Here is a 19,456-nt window from a genome sequence, read left to right as displayed (position 1 = left end):
TATCTGAAGAGAGCATACGGCTTCTCCCTGGTCACGGCTCATGGGGCTGGAGCTGGGGGAGGCCGGCCCCTCACTTCTCAGTGGTACCCTGCCAGGGCCTGGGGGCCTCCCTGGATAACTGCATCCACTAGCCTAGAGAAGGAAGCACGCACTCTTCTGCCAACTCTCCCTTGACAAAACCTACGTTCAGGAGGAGAGTGAGCCCTCCTGAATCAGGGCATTCATCCTAAGCTCCTCCCCAAAGCTTGTGGGAGGACTATGAGGCCTCCTCTTCCAGGAAGGCCTCCCTGACTCCTCTGTCTCAGAATTCCTAAAGCTGCTCCTCCTTGCCATGACGTGTCCCAGCACACCTTTTCAGGGTTGCACGTGGGTTCTGATAAGCCCCTTGAGGGCAGGATTGTCCACTATAAACACTGTGGTACCATAGCATGGTGGTTAAGCATGTGGCCAGGCAGATGGACAGGCTTGAATCCTGGCCTCACTCTCACTCCCTAGCTGTGTGACCTTCACTAACTACTTAATCTCTCTGAGCCTCAGTTCCCTCATTAGAGTAGGACACTCAGGGCAAACTCTAAATGAGCCATGGCAGTTACTCTGCCATCGCACGTAGCTCAAGCTGGACACAAATCAACTCTGGCAGGTCATTTGGACCTCATCCAGCCCCCCCTCCCATTGACATTTGGAGAAACTGAGACTCAGAGAGGGTAAGTGGCAGATCCCAGGTCCCACAACAAGTTGCCAGCAAAGCCGCGATCAGCTCTGTTGGTGTCTTGCCCAGGTTAGAACTCTGTCCCTTACCACACGATGCCTCTCTGGACCTCTTCCAATGACCTCATTGCTTTACTTCTCGGGCATCATGGTGTGTGTGGGGACAGGTGGGGGCTTTTGCCCTGGGAGCCTAGGCAATGAGAAGCCCGTCCTGATGGCCAGGGATCTAAACAGGAGGGGTCTGGGGTCTGCTGTTGGGAGGCACCAGGAGGGAAGAGGCTGCTTCATGGACGGGGGGGGTGGAGGGGTGGGGGGGTTTGCCTGCTCGCAGTGGCTCCCTGGAGTGCTCGCCCAACAGGCAATGCTGCATGGCCCGGCCAGCAGAGCAGGGTCCCTGCCCCTGATTTTCCAGGCAGTTGCCTGGAAGAGTGGTTCCTCTCAAGGGGTCAGCCATACAGAAGGTTTCAAAGCACTCACCCGGCAGACAGAGGGAAAGGATCAGCCTGGGGGCTTGACGCTTGGCAATGGTCCCAGGAGGCAGAGATGAGGATGGGGCCCTGGGTCCCACAGACGTGGGCCCCAGCACCAGGTGTCCGCCCCTGCATGTGACCATGTGGCAGGCAGTGCCTAGGCCAGGACACAGGGCTTGGCTGCCCACCTCAACCTGGTATGAGCTGGTGGGCTGGCTGTCCCACCTCTCCTAGCCCAAAGCTGGCATCCTCTGTGTTTTCAGGGTCTGGAGAGTGCCAGGGAGGGCCAGGGGTGGGGGGGCAGGAGGCTTGGGAGGAGCCAGCCATACTGCTGCCAAGGGAATGGTCCATAGGACCACTGTCCATTCTCTGTAGCTAATGGGGACGGCAGTGCCCCAATTTCTAGGACTGGCAGGGCTAGTGTGCATAGGAGCAGGGGTGTAAGAGCCCCACTGTTACTACTGCTAATAATTGTAGGGGCTGTGAGAGTCCCTAGCAGGGTACACTGTCCCCTTGCTCTGCGGACCCACATGGCTAACCGCTGATCCAGGCCAGAGGGACTCAGGGGGACAGATAGGTAAGGCCAAGTTTCCAGAGAAAGAGGATAAGAAAAAGCCAGAAAGAGGATGGAGGAAACAGCATTTATTGGGCACCCGCCGAGTCCTGGCACCATGTTCAGCGCCACCTTGTTCCCTCACCGGGACCTTCTGTCAACATCCCAGTTTACAAAGAGAGGTGCGAGCTCAGAGAGGATGAGTAAATTCCCCAGAGTCACACAGCTAGAGACTGGGGTATAGACATTTTCTTGTAAAACTTCTTTTCTAAATTTTGGATTTGGGATGAGAATGAGCCTCCAAATCTACTTTTAAAAGTTTGGTAAAATAGCCATAACGTAAAACTTACCAATCTAACCATGTTTGGTTCAGTGGCATTCAGTACATTATGGGGTATAGTTTTAAGCCTGGGTGGTTCTAAAAGGTGTGAGTTTTCATAGTGAAACAGAAGTTGGAAGAGGGAGAAAGGAGGGAGGGAGAGAGAATGTCAGGGGAGAGACACAGAGAGTGAGGCTGAGAGAAGAGAGGAGAAAGAAAAAGAATAAAAGTGGGAGAGATGGGGAGAGAAGGGGAGTGGGAAACATAAAGAGACAGACACAAAAAAAGACAGGGACGAGAAGGGAGAGGCAGGAGACAGAAGGAAAGAAGAGAGGGCTGGAAAAGCAGGAGAAGATAAAGGACCAAGGGAGAGATGGGCAAAAACAAAACCAACGCAGACACTGGGGCCAGGGAGCTGCCCAGTGCTGGCTGCCTGGTGGTGACCGGCAGTGGGTCGCCCACTTTCCTGTCCTGAGCTCTGGGAAAGGCTTTCTACTTCCAAGCATTCCTTTATTGCAAACAGGGGCCTAGGGACACACAAGGCCCCCCACTTAGTCTCAGGGGAGAGACCAGCCTCTAGGAGTTGTGAGGAGGCTGGGGGTCTGCCTCCTGCCCCCCCCCCACCTCCCTGGAGACGCCCAGGGCCCTGCACATGTGTCAGAAGGAAGGGGCCTTAGTTTCAGCCACTTTCCTCTCTCCCTCAGGGTTTGGGCTACATCTTTGCACCACCTCTGTAATTATTTACATAACATTATTAACCTTTTAAAAATGAAAATGAAAATGATTTCTGTGAAGGAAACATTGCATCATTACTGTGAATGGAAACAGTATCGCTTCCCACAAACAGAGAAGATCTGCGAAACGAATGATGATCTAGAATCCTGGCCAGGTGCTGCCAAAGCCAGGGCACAGAGCAGGTGCTGGGGTGCTGGTGAAAGAACCCTGGTCCCGACTGGACTTGCTGCCTGATATGAGCAGGATGGAAAGAAACTGGAATAGGCAACATGCAAGTCAGCAAAGGAGTCGGTGCTATTGCATTTGGTCACCCAAAGTCAAGCTGGGACATGTAGCCGACGCTTAGAGAAACACTGATCCGGGGTGAACCCAGATGGGAAACTGAGATTCAGAGGGGCCCCATGGCTGTGTGAAGTCTCCCATGGAGCCTAGGCTGTCCCAGGTGTCTTGGGGGTGACCAAGTAAGGAGGGAAGCTCACCAGTGGCCTCATCCCAGCCCTCCTGTGTGACGTGGTCGTTCTGGCTGACCCACTCGCCGTTGCACTTGAAGTAGATCTGCGTGGCGGGGAAGGCACGGCAGCTCAGCTCCACGGGCTTGTTCTTCACTATGTAGGCGTCTTGCGGCTCCTGCAGGAAGTGGGGCAGCGGCTCGGCCGGCACCGACGGGAAGGAGTCAGGGAGCACCTCGCCGCCTGAATCAGTGCCTGTGGAGGGAGGGCGGGCTCTGGTGAGGCCAGAGGCTGGGAGGCTGGGGGCACCCCTCAGTCCCCTGGAAACCCATGGCAGAGAGAGGGGACAGCCAGAGGAGATACGCTGGAAACTCCTCTACGGCTTGGGCAAGGTCTGGCTCTCCTGGTCCTCAGTTTCTCCATCGCGCCCTGCTGTTAAGGGCTTGTGCTATGGAGCCACTGCCAGCTCTAGGATGCTGTGAGTGATTCTGCTTCTTTACAGATGGAAAAATGAGGGTGGCCCGGGGCGGTGAGGGGACCCATCAGGGTAAGGACACCCCTTTAGCCCTCCCCAATGTCCCCTGCACTAGCCCTGCGCGGCCGCCCTCCAGTATCCTATGGTGACACCACAGTACAAGAAGGGCTGGAAATGGGACTGAGGCTGGAGCTCAAACCAGGCCAGTGCTGCCTTGAAGCCACAGCTGCCCTTTGCAGCCAGTCTGATGGAAGCGGGGACAGGAGCCAAGGCCGGCAGGGCCATGGGATGGGGTGACGTGGGGCGGCTGCACCAGGCCTGGGCTCCCTGGTGTAGCTGGGGGGGGCTTCATCCTCCAGGAAAGCCCAAGGCAGGCGGCAGCTTGGAGGGGAGACAACCTTTCTAGCAGCCTCCACCCTGGTGGGGGCTCCGACCCACCCCTGAGCCTTTCCCACCTCAGCCAAGTCCATACCCTCTGCCTTAAGGATGAGGAAACTTCAGAGGCTGGGAACACAGTGAAGCTGTTAATTTCCCCGGCAAAGGGGCCCAAAGGAAACCCTGGCTGCCCGCCTCCCTGGAAAGAACAGCACCTCAGGAGGTGAGACAAACAGGAAAGGAGAGCGCCAGCTACTGCCAGCACTAGGAGGGGGAAACCAGGCCAGGCCAGGCTATTGGTTCGCAATCCACTTAGGAAAATTGTCTTTCCAATGCCAAATGCCAAACGATCAGGTGGCTGGGGACAAGCGGCAGGGGGCTTGTCCTCCTCTGCTCGCTGCTCCAGAGGAAGCAACAAATTAAGCTGCAGGGGTGCACATGTCTACCTGGCCCTTCCCAGCCAAGCAAGGCCCTGTCAATCCCAGCACTTCAGTGCCTCAAGTGGGGCTCGGGGTCCCGGAGGGAGGCCAGAGCCGTCCCTGGGATCATGCACTTGTCCTCCAGAGCAGAAGGAACAAAACGTGCCTGACGTGCCCAAGCCGCGCTGTCTCTCTGTGCACCAGCAGCCAGAGCTAAGACTGGGGGGCTTCAGAGCTCTGAGAAAATGCAGGGTGGTCACTGGCTCCAAGTTGTGTGTGTGTGTCTGTGTGTGTGTGTGTGTGTGTGTGTGTGAGAGAGAGAGAGAGAGAGAGAGAGAGAGAGAGAGAGAGAGAGAGACCCCGACCAGCAAGAAGGGGTGAGACTCCAGCTCCATCCAGCATGTTCTGTGACCCAGGGAGAGCCCCTGAACTCCGACCTCATTACTTGGCCTCTGAGGAAGGCAGGATGACATGAGACAAACATGTCTGAGTGCCTAGGAAGGGTCTAGCATATACGTACAAGTTCCTGTATTCAAATAGCAACTAATGCTCACCTCACATTAGACGCTGTTTCCAGTTCTTTGGTACTTTACGTAATTCTTGTAACAATTTGTTAGGTATGTTGTATTAGTCCCCAGTTTATAGATGGGTAAACTGAGGCCAGAGAGGTTAAGCAACTTGCCCAAGGGCACACAGACAGCAAGAGGAAGAACCAAAGTTTGAGGCCAAGAAACAGACTTCAGCGTTTGGGATATCGCCCGGGGGTTATCACTGGAGGGGCTGCACACATTGTGGGTGTCCTCACACCTGGGAATCCTGACAGACCCTGACAATGGTCGGGACTCTGCAATTACAAGGGCTCTCTCACAAAGGTCCAGCAAGGCTGGGACCATCTTTGCTGTTTCAAAGCTAAGAAAACTGAATAATCCAAGTGGGGCAAATGACTGACCCAAGGCCAGCTAATTAGTGGGGAGCTAAACTGGGAATTGTACCGAGGATTCCTGAGGCCCAGCCAAGGCTCCCCCATATCCGCTTCCCTCTACCAGGCAGGGAGACACCTTCTTCGTAGGTAAACTGACAGCCTCTAGGGCCTGGGAGCTTGGGCAGTTGGTCTCCCATTGGCTTGACAGCTGGTCACTGTGGCCTCTCCGCCAGGTCGGGCAGCTCCAGGGAAAGCAGGTGGAGCCCAAAGGGCATGAGGGCAGTGGGGAATCTACCAGGCTCCATGCCCACCTCCCAACATCAGTCTCAGACTCAATGGGTGTAAGGCAGGGCTCAGGCTTCAGAGTCAGACACCCCTGGGCCTGAACCATCCCACTGGACTCAGGCACCTCATCTGTGAAATAAGGGGACTGACAGCCATGAGAGAAGGTATGTGGGAGCCCCTGGGTGCAGCTCGCTGTATGCTCACCCTACCTTCTAACCGCGTACCCGCCGGCCCCCAGGGGGTGGCACTTTGGGCTGTATTTATGACTTTGTTGTATAACCCTAATGCGGCTCATTTATAAAGCAGGTACAGACGTGACTGAGGAAAGTAAACATGAGGCCCCCATTAACACAGCAGGCCCTACCCTCCCTGCCCCACCCCTCCTCTCAGCCCTGGCACAGAGTCATCTCTGCCCTTGGCAGGAATATGGTTGGGTGTCCTCATCAGTGCCTCTCCGTCATGGCAGCGCTGGGGGCCTCTTGATGTAGCTATTGCCCTCTTGCCAACATGCCCACCCCCAGGCATCCTGGAAGCAGGCACTTCCAGGAGACAAGGAAGAACTAAGGGCTGACCTGAGGTTCCTCCCCAGAGGGACCAGTGGCGGACTGCAGGCTGGCTGGCATGCAGTAGGCACTCGGTGACTGCAAGTTAAAGGGGGGCTGGGCTGCTGCCAGGGCCCGGGTAGCAGCTGAGTTGGGCCCCTGTCCTAACCACTGGCCACTTCCCCGCCTCCTTGGCCCTGGCTTGGGCCCTAGTGCCTGGGGGAGGTCCCTGAGCCTGCCCGGTACAGGGCTGCTTGGAGAGAGAAGAAAGATGGAGTCTTGGGGCTTCTGGGTGCTTATTCTGTCAGATACTTTTCGAGAGTGTTTCATATTAACGCGCTGACCCCACAACAACCCTAGATAGAGGTTCCCAAACTTTTGGTCTTTAATGTCTTGGTAATTTTTACCACGTAATGTTTTCTCTTTTTTTGGTAATTTTTACCCCAAGGTCAAAATAAATTCCTAGTGGTTCTGTTTATTAAGTAGTTAGACCCAAACAACGTGTGTGTGTGTGTGTGTGTGTGTGTGTGTGTGTATCCTAACACCTTAGTAGCCATTTGAAAAAATAATACACGTAATTTGAAAGAAAAAATATTTGTATTCCATTCCTAAACAGCCACCATGACTTACTAATATGGATGTGTGCACCTGTTGGGCGCTGAATAAGTTCTCAAGTCTTGGAATCAGAGTGTCTCCCTCATTATTTGTCTCCCAAATGCCCAAATCCCAGCTTTGCAGAAGATACGATGCCATCTAAAGAAAAGAAATGTGATGTAATGTTGACGCGGTGAGCTATATTGAGCTAGCAGTTGTCGCGGTATCTGGCAGCTGTTCAGTACTGCTACGCTATGTTTCTTGGAAGATTAAAAGTATCTCACAGCACCCGTGTATTTGTTGTGGCACCTTGGGGTGCCTTGGTACACAGTCTGAGAACCACCGGTCTATGCATTAGGTACTATTACTACCCCCATACTACAGATGAGGACGCTGAGACCGTGACAGTTTTAAGTAACTGGCACAGGCTATAAATCCAGTAAGTAGCAGAGCTGGGGAGCAAATTCAGGTAGTCTGATACCCGAATCTAACTTCTGACCTGGGACTGGTATATACGCCCACTGTATGTGAGGTGCGGAAAATATTTCAGCAAATTTACCTCTTACAACCCCCAAGGTGAGGATTTTCTTCCCATTTCACAGATGAAGACATGGGGCTTCCAGGGACTTGTCTGAGGTCACCTGGTCAGTGGGAGGAGGCCAGGCTTGGTGTCATCTCTCCGCCCCTGGGAGGAGACCTTGCCTCTGCCAGGCCAGATCTGGATTTCCTGCTGGCGGGAAAATGTCCCACGTCACGTGTGTTTTGCTAATAGCAGAACTCATATGGACCCGTGGTTGCAAAATTGCAACCTGCCTTTAGAGCCACAAACACGAATGGCCCAGCTATCCCAAGATGAAGGTATGGGAGAGGACACCTCCCTGCACAGACGTACTCGGACAGTCAACACACAGGAAAAGAAGCACCACTGAAGTCAGGAGCCCTGGGTTTGCACCAGGGCTGGGCACTGCCATTGCTGTGTGGCCTTCCTCTCAGGCCGCAGAGCCCCCGGCTATAAAATGAGGAAGTTGGTGCAGCCAATCTCTCAAGCCCTTCTAGCACTATGAAATGTGAAGATGCCTTGTGGGGAACCTGTTAATGTATGACAGTGTCCCATTGAGTACATTTTGTCTTCAGGAAGTTAATTTGCTGAAAGTGGGGTCACCTTTCTTGCCATTGTTATTCGTGGCTCAGAGACCCAGCACATATTGTGGTCCTCGGGCACAGGGTGGGCGGAGCCTGGGGAGGGAGGAGGACGAGCTATGTGCAGCTGGGCTCCCCCCATCATGCCCCAGCCTGCCCACCCCAGGCCTCAGATCAAAATGACCACCCGCGCCTCGGGCTGGGACCTCTTGTGGGCACCAAGCAAACCCACGCTTTGAATTCGCCTATACCTGCCTATAGGAGGTCTCTTGTCAGCTAGTCTCCCTTAGGAGGCAGAGATTCACGGGGGGACAGAGGTTACTTCCAGGGCCAACTCGCGCAACATCTCCCATCATCTCCTATCCAACCTTGACTCACACACCTCCAGGGATGGGAGCTCCCTACTGCCTTTCTCCACCATGTTCGCCTTTGGACAGATCTAACAGAAAAGTCTTCCTTACGTTCAGCTGGAATTTGCTGTCTGAAGTTCCAGCCATGGCTATCATTGTAACCCAAGGTGACACAGAACAGGGTGCTTCCTCCTCCCCTGACAGCTTCCCAGCCTCCGCAGGCTGCAGCCTGTCCTCCCTGGCCTTCTTTCGAATATTCACGACACGGTTTTGCATTCTCACCACTCACCTGGCTTCCTCATGAACAAGTTCAATTTTGCTCACAGACCACTTAAAATGTGGGGAGGGGAGGCGAACAAGGTGGGGTCTGGCAGGCGGCACCTCCCTGCTTCCGGCACTTTGAAGGCTCCTTAGCCTTCTGGCAGCTGCTCCTGGAGGGCAGGGAGCACACCACACCCCCTTCTTGGTGTCCTCCGTGGGCTCCAGGACAGGGTAATGGTGCCCCGGAAGGGGAGTGGAGCTTGCAGGACAGAGCTAGGAGCCGAAGCACAGGGACCACCAGGCCGCACAGTGCTTTCCAGAGGCTGGGCCTGGGCAGTGCCCAACGGGCTGCCATCCAGCGGGTGGGAGGCCCCGATGGGGAGAAAGTTGAGGCCACAGGCTAGTTTGAGAAGTATTAGAATCTAAGCCACTAGAATAAGCAGGAGTCAGGGACCTTGGAGGTGAAGGAAGTAGTTTCAGGACTAAGGTAAAGAAACTGTATTCCCCCTGAGGAGAGGCTAAAAGTACAGTGTTCAGACATTCCTGCATGGGAGACTGTCCCCAGCTGCTAGGGGAAGCCAGAGGGACTCTGCTTCCTAGTGGTGACCCTGAGCCTGGGCGAGGCTGGAAGGGCATGTGGTGGAACAGGCTGGCCTGAGAGCCAGCGGACGCGGTTCAAATCCTTACCCTGCCACTGAGAGCTGCGGAAGGTCGTGTTACCTCTTATTTCCTCCATTCATAAAAAAGGGGTGACAGGGAGTGCCCCGTCAATTCTGAGGTGTTGTTGTGAAGGTCAGCTGAGAAACAAATGTAAACGTGCTCTATTGACTGGGTGCAGCTGGAAGAGGCACCAGGCAGGAAATCTGTCTGCGCTGTGTGTGGGGAGCCCTACAACCCCACTCGGGCAGGCCTCTCAGCCCATCGCATGAGCCCCAGCAGGCCAGAAGCATACCGTGGAAAGAGTACTCTCAGAGGGACCTGGGGCCCTGCATTCTACTACCAGCCCAGAGAGGCGAAGTGACTAACGCAACATTACACAGCAAATTAGCAGCCACGTTGGACCAGGGCCCAGTTTCTGCTTCCAGGCCCAGGATGGCAGGGCTGTGGGTAAAGGCGTGAGCTCTGTCTTCCCCGTGCCTGGGACAGAAACTCACCACCACCTATCTCAGCCAGGTCCACTTCTGGGCAGCCCTGTTGCCCAGGGCAGAGACGTCTGCACGAGGCCGCGGTGGTTTGGTACGGAGGTCCTTGACACCCCTGCCCCTGGTTTTTGTCCCAGGGGGGTGACAAGACCAGGCCTGGGACCCCAGACTCAGCACCAGGGGTGGGCATCTGCCATTCAGAAGGGGCTTGTGTCTCCAGGGCTGGCTGGCATGAGGCGGTATACACGCTAACGGGCAGGACTGGGAGGGGAGAATGGGGCGGGTGGGAGGTGAGGGCGAGAGGAACGCCCCACGCTGGGCACATTTATCATCAGCAATCACAGTCTTTCTCTAGCCCCTGGACACTGGCTAATTCTCGCCAGACTTGACCTCCCACTGCATGGAAAATCTCTTCCATTCACTGTGAGGCTGATGTGCTCAGTGGGGAGTGGGGAGAGTGGGGGGAGAGGAGCCTATTTATTATTATGCTTTAAAAACACACAAACCCCACATGGATGGACCCCTCCCTGGACACAAAGCCCTTCTTCCATCTGGCCCTGGCTACTGGCGGCTGTGGGGTTCAGGCTGGGGCCCCCCTCAGAGGTGGTTACAATGGCCGTTACTGATGACAAATGGGGGCTGGCAGGCTTGGGGGAGGCTGTTATTCCTAACAAAGGAGGCCCCTAGCACAGCCCTTTTCCCATACCCTCTGCAGACCTGCCGTGCCCATGACATCACTTCCTGTGCAGGAAGTGGGCTCACTACGATGGCCTGGGCAGTGTCTTGCATCCTAAAGGGGGTGTCTGGCTGAACCTGAGAAATCTCTCCCTTGGAAAGACTCAGGGGCAAGTGAAGGAGCTGATGGGAGGCTGGGGATGAGGCCCCAAGTTAGGCACGGAGCCCTAAAATGAAGCCCGGGCCCCATTTTTAAGGGGCCACACTACTTACTAAGTAGGAGGGACATTTGGTTCTCGGCTCACTGGTCTACCCTCAGGCTCTCGGAGGTGCCTGTGGAGGTCGATTCCACATCCACCGGCCTGGCCGCTCCTCTGGTCCCTCTTCTAGACACTTCCTCTGGTCACTGCGCCCCCTCAGCCTGAGCAGGGATCCCTCTACAGCATATTTTTGGTTCCCCTTCAAAGTCGCAGGGCCTGGGGTGTCACCGTGCTTGGAGGCACGTGAGGACAGGGCATTCTGCTTCCCCTTCCTCTCCCAAACATGGGGCTCAAAGCCCTGTCGTCTGTCAAACTCCAGGTAATACTTATCCAACACACAATGTAGCATTATCATCAATACAACAATCCTGCGAAGTAGGTGTCCCATTTCACAGGTGAGGTAACTGAGGCTCAAAGAAGTGAAAAGACATGCTCAGGCTCCTTTGGCCCAGAAGGCCCCTGGGGGATCAGTAGGAGGCAGCTATTTTTCTACTCATTTTGCAGATGAGCAAATGGAATCTCTCAGAGTTCACTAGTTTGCGGGAGGGGAAAGACAGACTCAGCTTTCTACTCCCAGCAGGTGGCGTCCCTTTTCTGTGGGCCTGATAAGTCCTGGACTTGTTTGGGATGCCCCAAACAGATCCATCTCAGCCTGGAAGGGCCTGCACGAGCCTGCAGAGCCCCCAAGACATCACACTCAGACACACGTGCTCACACCAACAGACCCACCCACACCCAACCCAAGGTCACGATCCACAACCGTCTCCCCTGGACACCGAGAGAGCCCCAACCAGGCTGGGACAGTGGCTCCTTTCTTAGGGCTGCTTAAGTCAAAGCTCTAAGACAACGGCAGTGACTCAGGCCCGAGGGGGACCTGCTGTTTTATTTGGTCATCTCTCCCCCATCCAGAGTTGGGATGGGGGCAAGTCTGAGTTGCAATTTTAGACTCCACCACACACCCAGTTGCTTGGGTCCTACATGGAGAGGCCTTCGTTTCCCTGCCCCGCACCCAACCCAGGATGTTGATGGACCTGGATGCTGCCAGGTAAACCTTGAAGATGTTCCTCAAAGGGCACAATCACCCACCACCACCTCCTACAGTCTCCAAGGCCTACAGTCTCCTTCTGCCCAGACCCCTCCTCACCATGCTCCCTCCTTCCCCTCCTGCCCCCTCAAATCCACTCTCTTCACAGCAGCCAGGGCAAGCTTGCAAAATAGAAATAAATCACTCTTTTGCTCACGCCCTCCAATGGCTTCCATTTGCACCTGGAATGAAGTCCTAACCCCACCAATCCTCAGACTTCAGATGCTCACCCACCATTCACTGTGACCCAAGCCACCAGCCATGTTTCCTGGCCCTTGAACAAGACCATGTCTTCTTGTTCCCACCTCAGGGCCTTTGCTGCTCTCTCCTTTTGGAATGCGACCCCCCCCCCACCCCCCTTTCTCCCTGTATCCTTGTGGCTGACTCTGCCATTGAGAGCTCAAGAGCCACCTGCCACCTCCCCAGGGAGGCCTTCCCAGACCACCAAATGCAAATTCATCATCCCCTACCTTCTCTGGCGCTGCCTATCTCTGCATTATCCTGTTTTTCGGTTTTTGTTTGTTTGTTTTTATTTTTGACAGTGCTCATCTCGCTCTGGAATTACCGTCTTCCTGTATTGGATTGTTTGCTGCCTGTGTCTGGATAGGTCTGTTCTTTGGACCGCAAACTCCTTGAGGGCCTGAAAATAACTGGTTGCTTGTTTATCGGGGCCTACTGGGGACATAAGACTTTCTCCAGCTCTACCACCCAGCCTCTCTGGAAATACCTGGGGTGGCAGGCAGGGGTGGGAGGAAGCAGCCAGAGGTGGTGGGCACAGGCTGGGCGGACCTGGCTCATGGGACCCAGTTTTGGAAACCCCAGAGAGTAGCTAATAGGATGTAGTCCTCTAGGATGGAGACCAGAGAGAGTGTGGCCTGCCCTTAGATCACACAGCACCTGAGCAGCAGAGCCAGTAAGAGAAACTGGGCTCTAGATTTCCAGGGGAGGTGGGGGGACTTTCGTTTTAAAAATCTACCTCTTTCTTCTAATGAAACACTTCTTTTTCCCTTGGCCTTTTCTGATTACAGTTTAAGAAAAATTAAGGATGAAAATAAATTCATCCATTTCCATCCCCAGTTTACCAGAATTAACACTGGACATTGGTCTTCTCTGCCTTTTTTAGACACATACATGTTTTGTTGCTTAAAGGGGCCTCACTATATATAGGTTCCGTGCCCTATGTTTTCCTTCTGAGGCTGTTAACTGAAGACTTTTAAACCACAGCAAAACACACCAGGCACCTCTCTCTCTCTCTCTCTCTCTCTCTCTCTCTCTCTCTCTCTCTCTCTCTCTCTCTCTCTCTCAGCATAGTCACACACGGCAGACAGCGCAGGCCAGCTGGGCCAACTCCCCTGGTGAGGTATTCGGGTCACTGGAGGAGCTGGAGGATGCAGAGCTGGTTCAGGGAGCCACTCAGCAATGACATCAAGTTGTCTTTGCACGTTTGGGCACTGGACAGAAAGATGACCAATGTCTTCTTGTCCCTGTGCCCCAGAAAAGTCAAAACGCACGTGGGTAGAGCCTCTGGCCCAGGGACTGCCTGCCAGGCCAGTGGTTACATCCCTGCTGCCCTTCAAGGTGAGCTGTCCCCAGGCCGCCCTGGGAAGTCAGGTCTGTTCTTACAGCACCACAAGGTACCATTTTCCCTGCCTTCCCAGCATCAGGCTCTAGGGCTGAACAAGCCCTCCTTGCAAAGGGGAGACAACTGCCAACACATTGCGAAGTGGGAAACCTGTGATCCTCGCCCGCTGCCATCAGCACCGTCACCATGCCTGCCTGGACCCTGCCCTGGTGCTGGCTGTGGGCCACCAGGCAGGCACTCGGAGGCAGCTCAGACCCTTTAGACTCAAATCCAGCCCCTCACTTCCAGAGGGGGGACCCTGAGGCCAGAGAGGGCCAGTGACTTGTCCAAGGTCACACAGTCAGTCGTGGCTGCAGCCCCCCTGGTATATTGGTGTCCCGCTGGCAGAGAGAAGCACAGCAGGGAGAGAGAGAAAGGGGTGCCCAGATGGGCCTTTGCCAATCTGTGAAACGAGGCATGGGACAAATGGGGACAGATGAACAGAGCGGTAGAGATGGAGTCCCCGGGAAAGGGACAGAGAGAAACCTGAGCGCACCCAGCCGCGAGTGGTGAGTGATGTTGTGTGAGGCCTTCTCCTTGTATGTTCCGACCCTGGAATCCGTGGGCTCCTGCTCAGGCCCTGGGGGCAAGGGAAGAAGGCAGCCGTCCATCTCTGGCCTTCATCCACCCTGCTGCTCTGCCTCTTCCACAAGGCCAACCTGGGACCGGGGGGGGGGGTGAGGGGCAGACATTGTACACTCAGGCTCCCAGGACTACCCTGGGGACCAAAGGTGTGGAGTCACTGGTCTCAGGTCACACAGCAGGTTGGAAGCAAAGCTAGGACTGGCATGGGGGCATCTTGGCACTCAGCCCACTGCTCTTCCCTGGACTCTCTGGTTCCAACAGTGGGGAAGACCCTGGCACAGAGCGTGAGTGAGCAGATGAGTTGTTGGGGATGGAGATGGGGGGAGACCGGTGGCACCGGCCAAGGGGATGGCATAGACGGCTGCTCAGGTGTGCCGGGGGAGGCAGGGTGGTCGGCAGGGACTCATCCGCATTCTTTCACCGAGCACTCCCTGAGTGCTTGCCCTTGATCATGGCCGAGGTACGGCCTCTGCTCACAGCAAGCATTCAAAGTTACGGATCCAGACGTCTTGACTCTGACTCATGCTCAGTGTGCCTCCGGCCCAGTCTCACAGTTATGTGATCCCTCTGCCTGCTGACCTACCGTCAGCGCAGAGATCAGTCTGCAGCTTTGTCTGTAGCTCCCTCCTTCTCAGTCAAGGAGCCAGCCTACTCCCTCCAGTCAAAGCTGCTTCCACCCAGGCTGCTGCAGGGATGTCTCATACGAGGCTCCGATAAGCCCTCCTATTTCTTGGGCAGAAACACATTGCTGTCATTGGCTCCTGAGGTGAACTTCGGTAAACCACTTACTTCCCCTGAGCCTCACTCTTCCCTTTTGGGAAATGGGGTCACTTTTACCTGCTTCACCCCCAGGATTGTAGGGAACATCAAGGTCAGAAGTGTGAAACTAGTTTGCCAGCGAGGCTACCCTGTGCTAATTTTGACGATTGCCTTTTGCAGTACGAAACAGTGGGTGTGCTCTCCTTAGGCTGCCAGGGGCTCTGGCTGACATCCTGACCACCAGCTACCACGGTTCTCCTCTGGGTTCCAGGTGCTGTCCAGGTGGCCCACTCCCCACTCCCGCCCTGCCCCAGACTCTCAGCCACGACCCCGGCCCACTCCGTGGTGACATGGAGCTGCAAAAGGCTGATGCAAGCTGGAAGGAAGGAATGAAACAGATTCGAGTGGGGCGGATGTAGCTTCACTCTCAACCCCGGGGGACGATGGTTCTGCCCCTGCTGGCTTGTTCTACCTGCTGATGTAATTGCTGGGCTCCCTTGGCTCAGGGTTCCACCTGCTCACTCGCCAGAGGAAGGTACAAGGGCAGGAGGGCAGGCACACAGCCACATGTACCATGACAGGGTTCATCTCCAGGAAGCGGTGGCAGAGGGGAGGAAGGAGCTTAGAAAGTGGCATGAAGAGGAGCATGCGCCCTCCTGGCAAGCAGGACCTGGTCAACCCCAGTATGGTCACCATGTCACTTCAGGGGAGCTGTCCCATGTCTCTAAGCCTGGTACATAACAGGCATTCAATGGTCACTCCTCCATTGATTCCTCAAGGAGAATACGAAAGCCTGAGAGGGGAAAAGAAAAAGGATGGAAGCGTGGCTCTGCGGAAGGAAAACAACAGAATAGTCCTGGGCCAGCCACCAGCTCATAGGGTGACTCCAGACCAGCTGCCTCATCTCCTGGGACCTCGGCTTGCTTATCTGTAAGATGGGTACATCACTGTGCCCGCTTTGCAGAGACAGTTGGGACCATAGTTGTGAAAGTGCAACACAACACTAAAGCATGTGGATGTTTTGGGGGACCTGGGAACAGGTGGGGTGTGCTCACCAGGAGCCGGGGGTTCGTAGAGGCTGGGGAGGGGTGGTAGGGCCTGTCATCTGTGCTCCTTGGTTGGCCTGGCCCCAGGGGCCTCCCCTGGGGGAGGAAGGCATGGAACAGGAGCACACGGCTCCCCAGAGCCCTTCAAGGAGCCATCAGATGCACGCAGGTGGTGAGGAGAAGAGCCAAGACACTCCTGGAAACTGCATGTAGCCGAGGGCCCCTGACCCTGGGAGCCCATGGTCTGGGGATCACCCTATCTCCAGACTAGACTTGTCAAAGCTGGTTTTCCGGGAGAAAGGGGAATAGGAAAACACCTTGCCTAGTTCATGTGTCTCTTTGGTTGACACTGAAGGCTCTGGGAAGGCAGGGAACCAGTGAAGTGGGGAGGAGACGTCCATGTCAGCGGTCCTGAACCCTCAGCCCAGGGGACGTGGGGTACCTTTGCTAACTGGGCCTTCACTTCTGCTGGGTTGCTCTGGATGGGGAGCTGCATGCCAGCTGGGACACATGGGCTGCCCAGGCCAGAGATCCACCCTCCCCTGTAGTGTGGCCTTGTGTCCCAGAAGTCCTGTGAGGAACTAGGAACAGCTCTAGGCTAGCCCGTGCCCAGGAACTGCGCAGAGAGCTTGGCAGACACCATCTAACTGAATCCTCCCAACAACCTTCGAGGCAGCTACTCTCATGATGACCCCCCGTTCGCAGGCAAGGAAACGAAGGCACAGAGACGTTAAGTAACTGGCTCAAGGTCACAGAACAGAGCTGGCAGCCCTCAAACCTGGGTCTCCCGGACTCTAAGCCCATACTCATTAACCTCGAGGCCAGTGGTTCTCAAACTGTCGCGTGTACCCAGGTTGCCTGGAGGCCGCTAAGACCCAGGATGCTGTGGTTCCCTCCTCCACCTCCAGCTTCCAGGTGCGCAGGCATGGAAGGAGCCTGAGAACGTGCATTCCAAATAAGTTCCCAGGTTCTGCGGCTGCTCCACTGCTTTACGCTCTCTTGCCTCCCAACAGAAATATAAAATAGCATACACAGCGGTGCTTACCGCAGGTCAGCTCCCTTTCCCTGAGCACTTCTATGATTGAGCTGGAGACCCTTCAAAAGAAACCGAAGGAATTACAGGGCAGCATGGTGCCAGCTCCCTTAGCCTGAATCAGGCCCCGCTGTGCAGTAATAAGGATACTGATAGCCATCACCTGCACCTGTGTTCTTGCAAATTACTTGGCCTCTCTGGGCCTCAGTCTCCTTATCTGCAAAATGGGGGTAATAGGATTTCTAGGAAGGATTAAACACATTAAACACACAAATTACTTAGAGCACTGCCTGGTACATCAAAAGGGCTTCCTGAGTATAAGCTGTGTTGCTGTTGTTATCATTCTTACCATTGTTACTATCTACATCATCTATATTCTTTCCAACAACCCTGGGAGGGTGGGATCAATACCCACCTCCACTGGTTACTGAAAGTCCCTCAGGGAGATAAGTAACTTGCCCAAAGTCACCAAGCAGCAGAGGAAGGATGCTATGCCAGGTCTGGGACCCCAGTGGTAGGACCTGTCCACCATAAGAAGAGATACCCACTCTGGCTGCTTCCTACAGAAAGGATGGAGAGTTATTTTCTTATGTTTCTTGTGCTTTTTTCTAGACCCCCAAGCTTAGCCCAGGGTTCGATCACTGTCACTGGTGAGGGAAGAATGTCTCCAACAGGGAACCAGTGGCCCTATCAGCCACCCATACTCACTGGCCTTGGGGAGCCAGAACCCCCCCCCCCCGCCCGCTTCCTGTCTGTCCATCTGTCCCCTGGCCACTCCTCCTAACTGGGCACCCTGGAGGCTCGAGGGCTGCCTTGTTCTAGCCCCTGGGAGCAGGGAAGGTCACATGCTTCTCCTGAGACACCCCCTGCCCTCATGTCCCCTGGGATCCCAAGTTCAAAACAATAGAGGCTTCAGGTTGCCCTTGATGTAAAGCTTTAGTAGGTGGCTAATTTTAGCCGAGAAATACTCGGCATTTTCCCAGACACCGTCACTGCCGCCCTCTGAGCTGGACAAATGGCCTTGGTTTTCCTCCCCAATTGTTCCCAGCTGGGGGGCTGGGTGCTGACTCCAGCTCAGGACAATTCCCTTTGTGTCTGTTTCCGGGTGGCTCTTAATAACTCAGTGAAGGGGATGGGACGGCCTGGAGCTCTCAGCCCCCGTTCTCAGGCCCCACCCCTGCCTTGGCTCCCTGGTCGTCACTTAAGAGTTAAGTCTCCCAAAATGTGGACTTGCAGGTCACAGTCTCCTCACATCCTCAGGGGGAGGGGCAGAGAGGGAGGGCTTAGGGCCTGAAGGGGCCTCCCTGTGGACAGGCAGGGAAGCTAAGGCCCAGAGAGCGTGTGACTGGCCTAAGGTCACACAGCACTCTGGCAGAGCTGGGCCTGGACTGCACGTCTACAGGCTCACAGTCCAGTGCACCATGTGCAGGAGAAATCTCACCGCTCTCTATGCTCCCATCCAGTGTGGGGACACCTCAGAGTGCAAGATCCCAGACTTCAAGCCTCCCACTCTCTCGCTTCCAGTGGAGACACCTGGAATGCTGCGCTTCCAACCCACCTTCCTCCCCTCACCTGGCTGAGTCCCTCCACATTCAGCCCTCACCTTAAAGGTCACTTCCTCAGAGAGACTGGTCCTGACTGTGCCCCTTTCAACTACACCTGGGCCCTGGCTCTTCTTCTGGTATTGTTTCCTTATGGCCCTTGTCACCTGTTTTAATTATATATTCATTTGTGTATTTCCTTAATGCCTGGGTCCGTACCAGATCCTGTGGTCCCAGGGGGTAGATGCATGGTGACAGTTACTACATTTAACCATCTGTGTGAGCTCTAGGGCAGGGTCCTAGAGCTCCTGCTTGTGCCAAGTGAGGCTGGGACAGAGGGGTCGCAGGGGATTGATTAGGGCAACTAGGGGCACTCGAGGCTTGGGACAGTGGCTGTTTGCCATCCAGTGTAGATGTATTCAGATATTTTCGGCAGCATGATGGCCTTCCTGGAGCTTTCTGCCTGCACACCCATCCCTGGCTGGATGGCATGTGTGTGCCCAATGCTGACCCCAGTGCCAGCCTGGCACACAGTAGACACTTCATAAATGCTTCTTGCGAGAATGGATGAACCTCCTGGGATCCTCTGGGTCCCCTTCTCCCCAAGGAAGAAGTCTCGATTTGATCTATGCCCCCCATTTCCACGGAAGCAAGAGAAATGAAGAGCCTTGGGGAAGGTACTCATCGTCCCAGAAGGCTGCTTGCTGGCCTCACAGCCCCTAGCTCTGCCTGGCCCCCCACTGCTGCAGCCGGGACCCAGCATGCTATAATTAGAGTCCTCCTTCCAGGCTCCCGTAATGAGGGGTGTTGAGTGCCAGCCATAATTACAGCCTGGTTAAAACGAACAGGAGCCGCCTCCAAGCCAAATTACAAAGTCTGCAGCCGGACTCCCTCCTGCCCCGTTCCCTTTTTATGGGGCTGGTTAGAGGGAGGGACTGGGGAGTTTACAGAGAAGCCAGTTCAGGCTGGGACTGTGGTCTTGAGAGAGTGGAGAGCCCACAGTCTGGGCCTGTGTTGCTTTGAAATGATCCTCGCACCACCCTCTGCCCCACCTTTGTCAAAGTTCCCATCCAAAGCCAAGGTCAGGAATGGGCAAAGAAATCAACTGAGGCT

The 19,456-nt window shown here is 55.1% G+C and overlaps 1 protein-coding gene across 4 annotated transcripts in view; it reads right to left on the bottom strand.

Moving 5' to 3' along the window:
* The window catches only part of UNC5B (unc-5 netrin receptor B), an 81,638-nt gene that overhangs the window by 16,787 nt on the left and 45,395 nt on the right, over positions 1-19,456 (bottom strand). For all 4 annotated transcript variants that reach the window (XM_019745973.3, XM_019745971.3, XM_019745974.3 and 1 more), the window contains exon 2: positions 3,265-3,489. In XM_019745973.3, the coding sequence (XP_019601532.3) occupies positions 3,265-3,489 (225 nt within the window). The remainder of the gene's footprint in view (positions 1-3,264; positions 3,490-19,456) is intronic.

This window comes from Rhinolophus sinicus, chromosome 15 (genome assembly GCF_057876585.1).
Source record: "Rhinolophus sinicus isolate RSI-liver-muscle chromosome 15, RSI-T2T, whole genome shotgun sequence".
NCBI classification, from domain to species: domain Eukaryota; kingdom Metazoa; phylum Chordata; class Mammalia; order Chiroptera; family Rhinolophidae; genus Rhinolophus; species Rhinolophus sinicus.
Note: the sequence above shows the minus strand (reverse complement) of the source record. Positions and strands in the feature narration are given on the sequence as shown.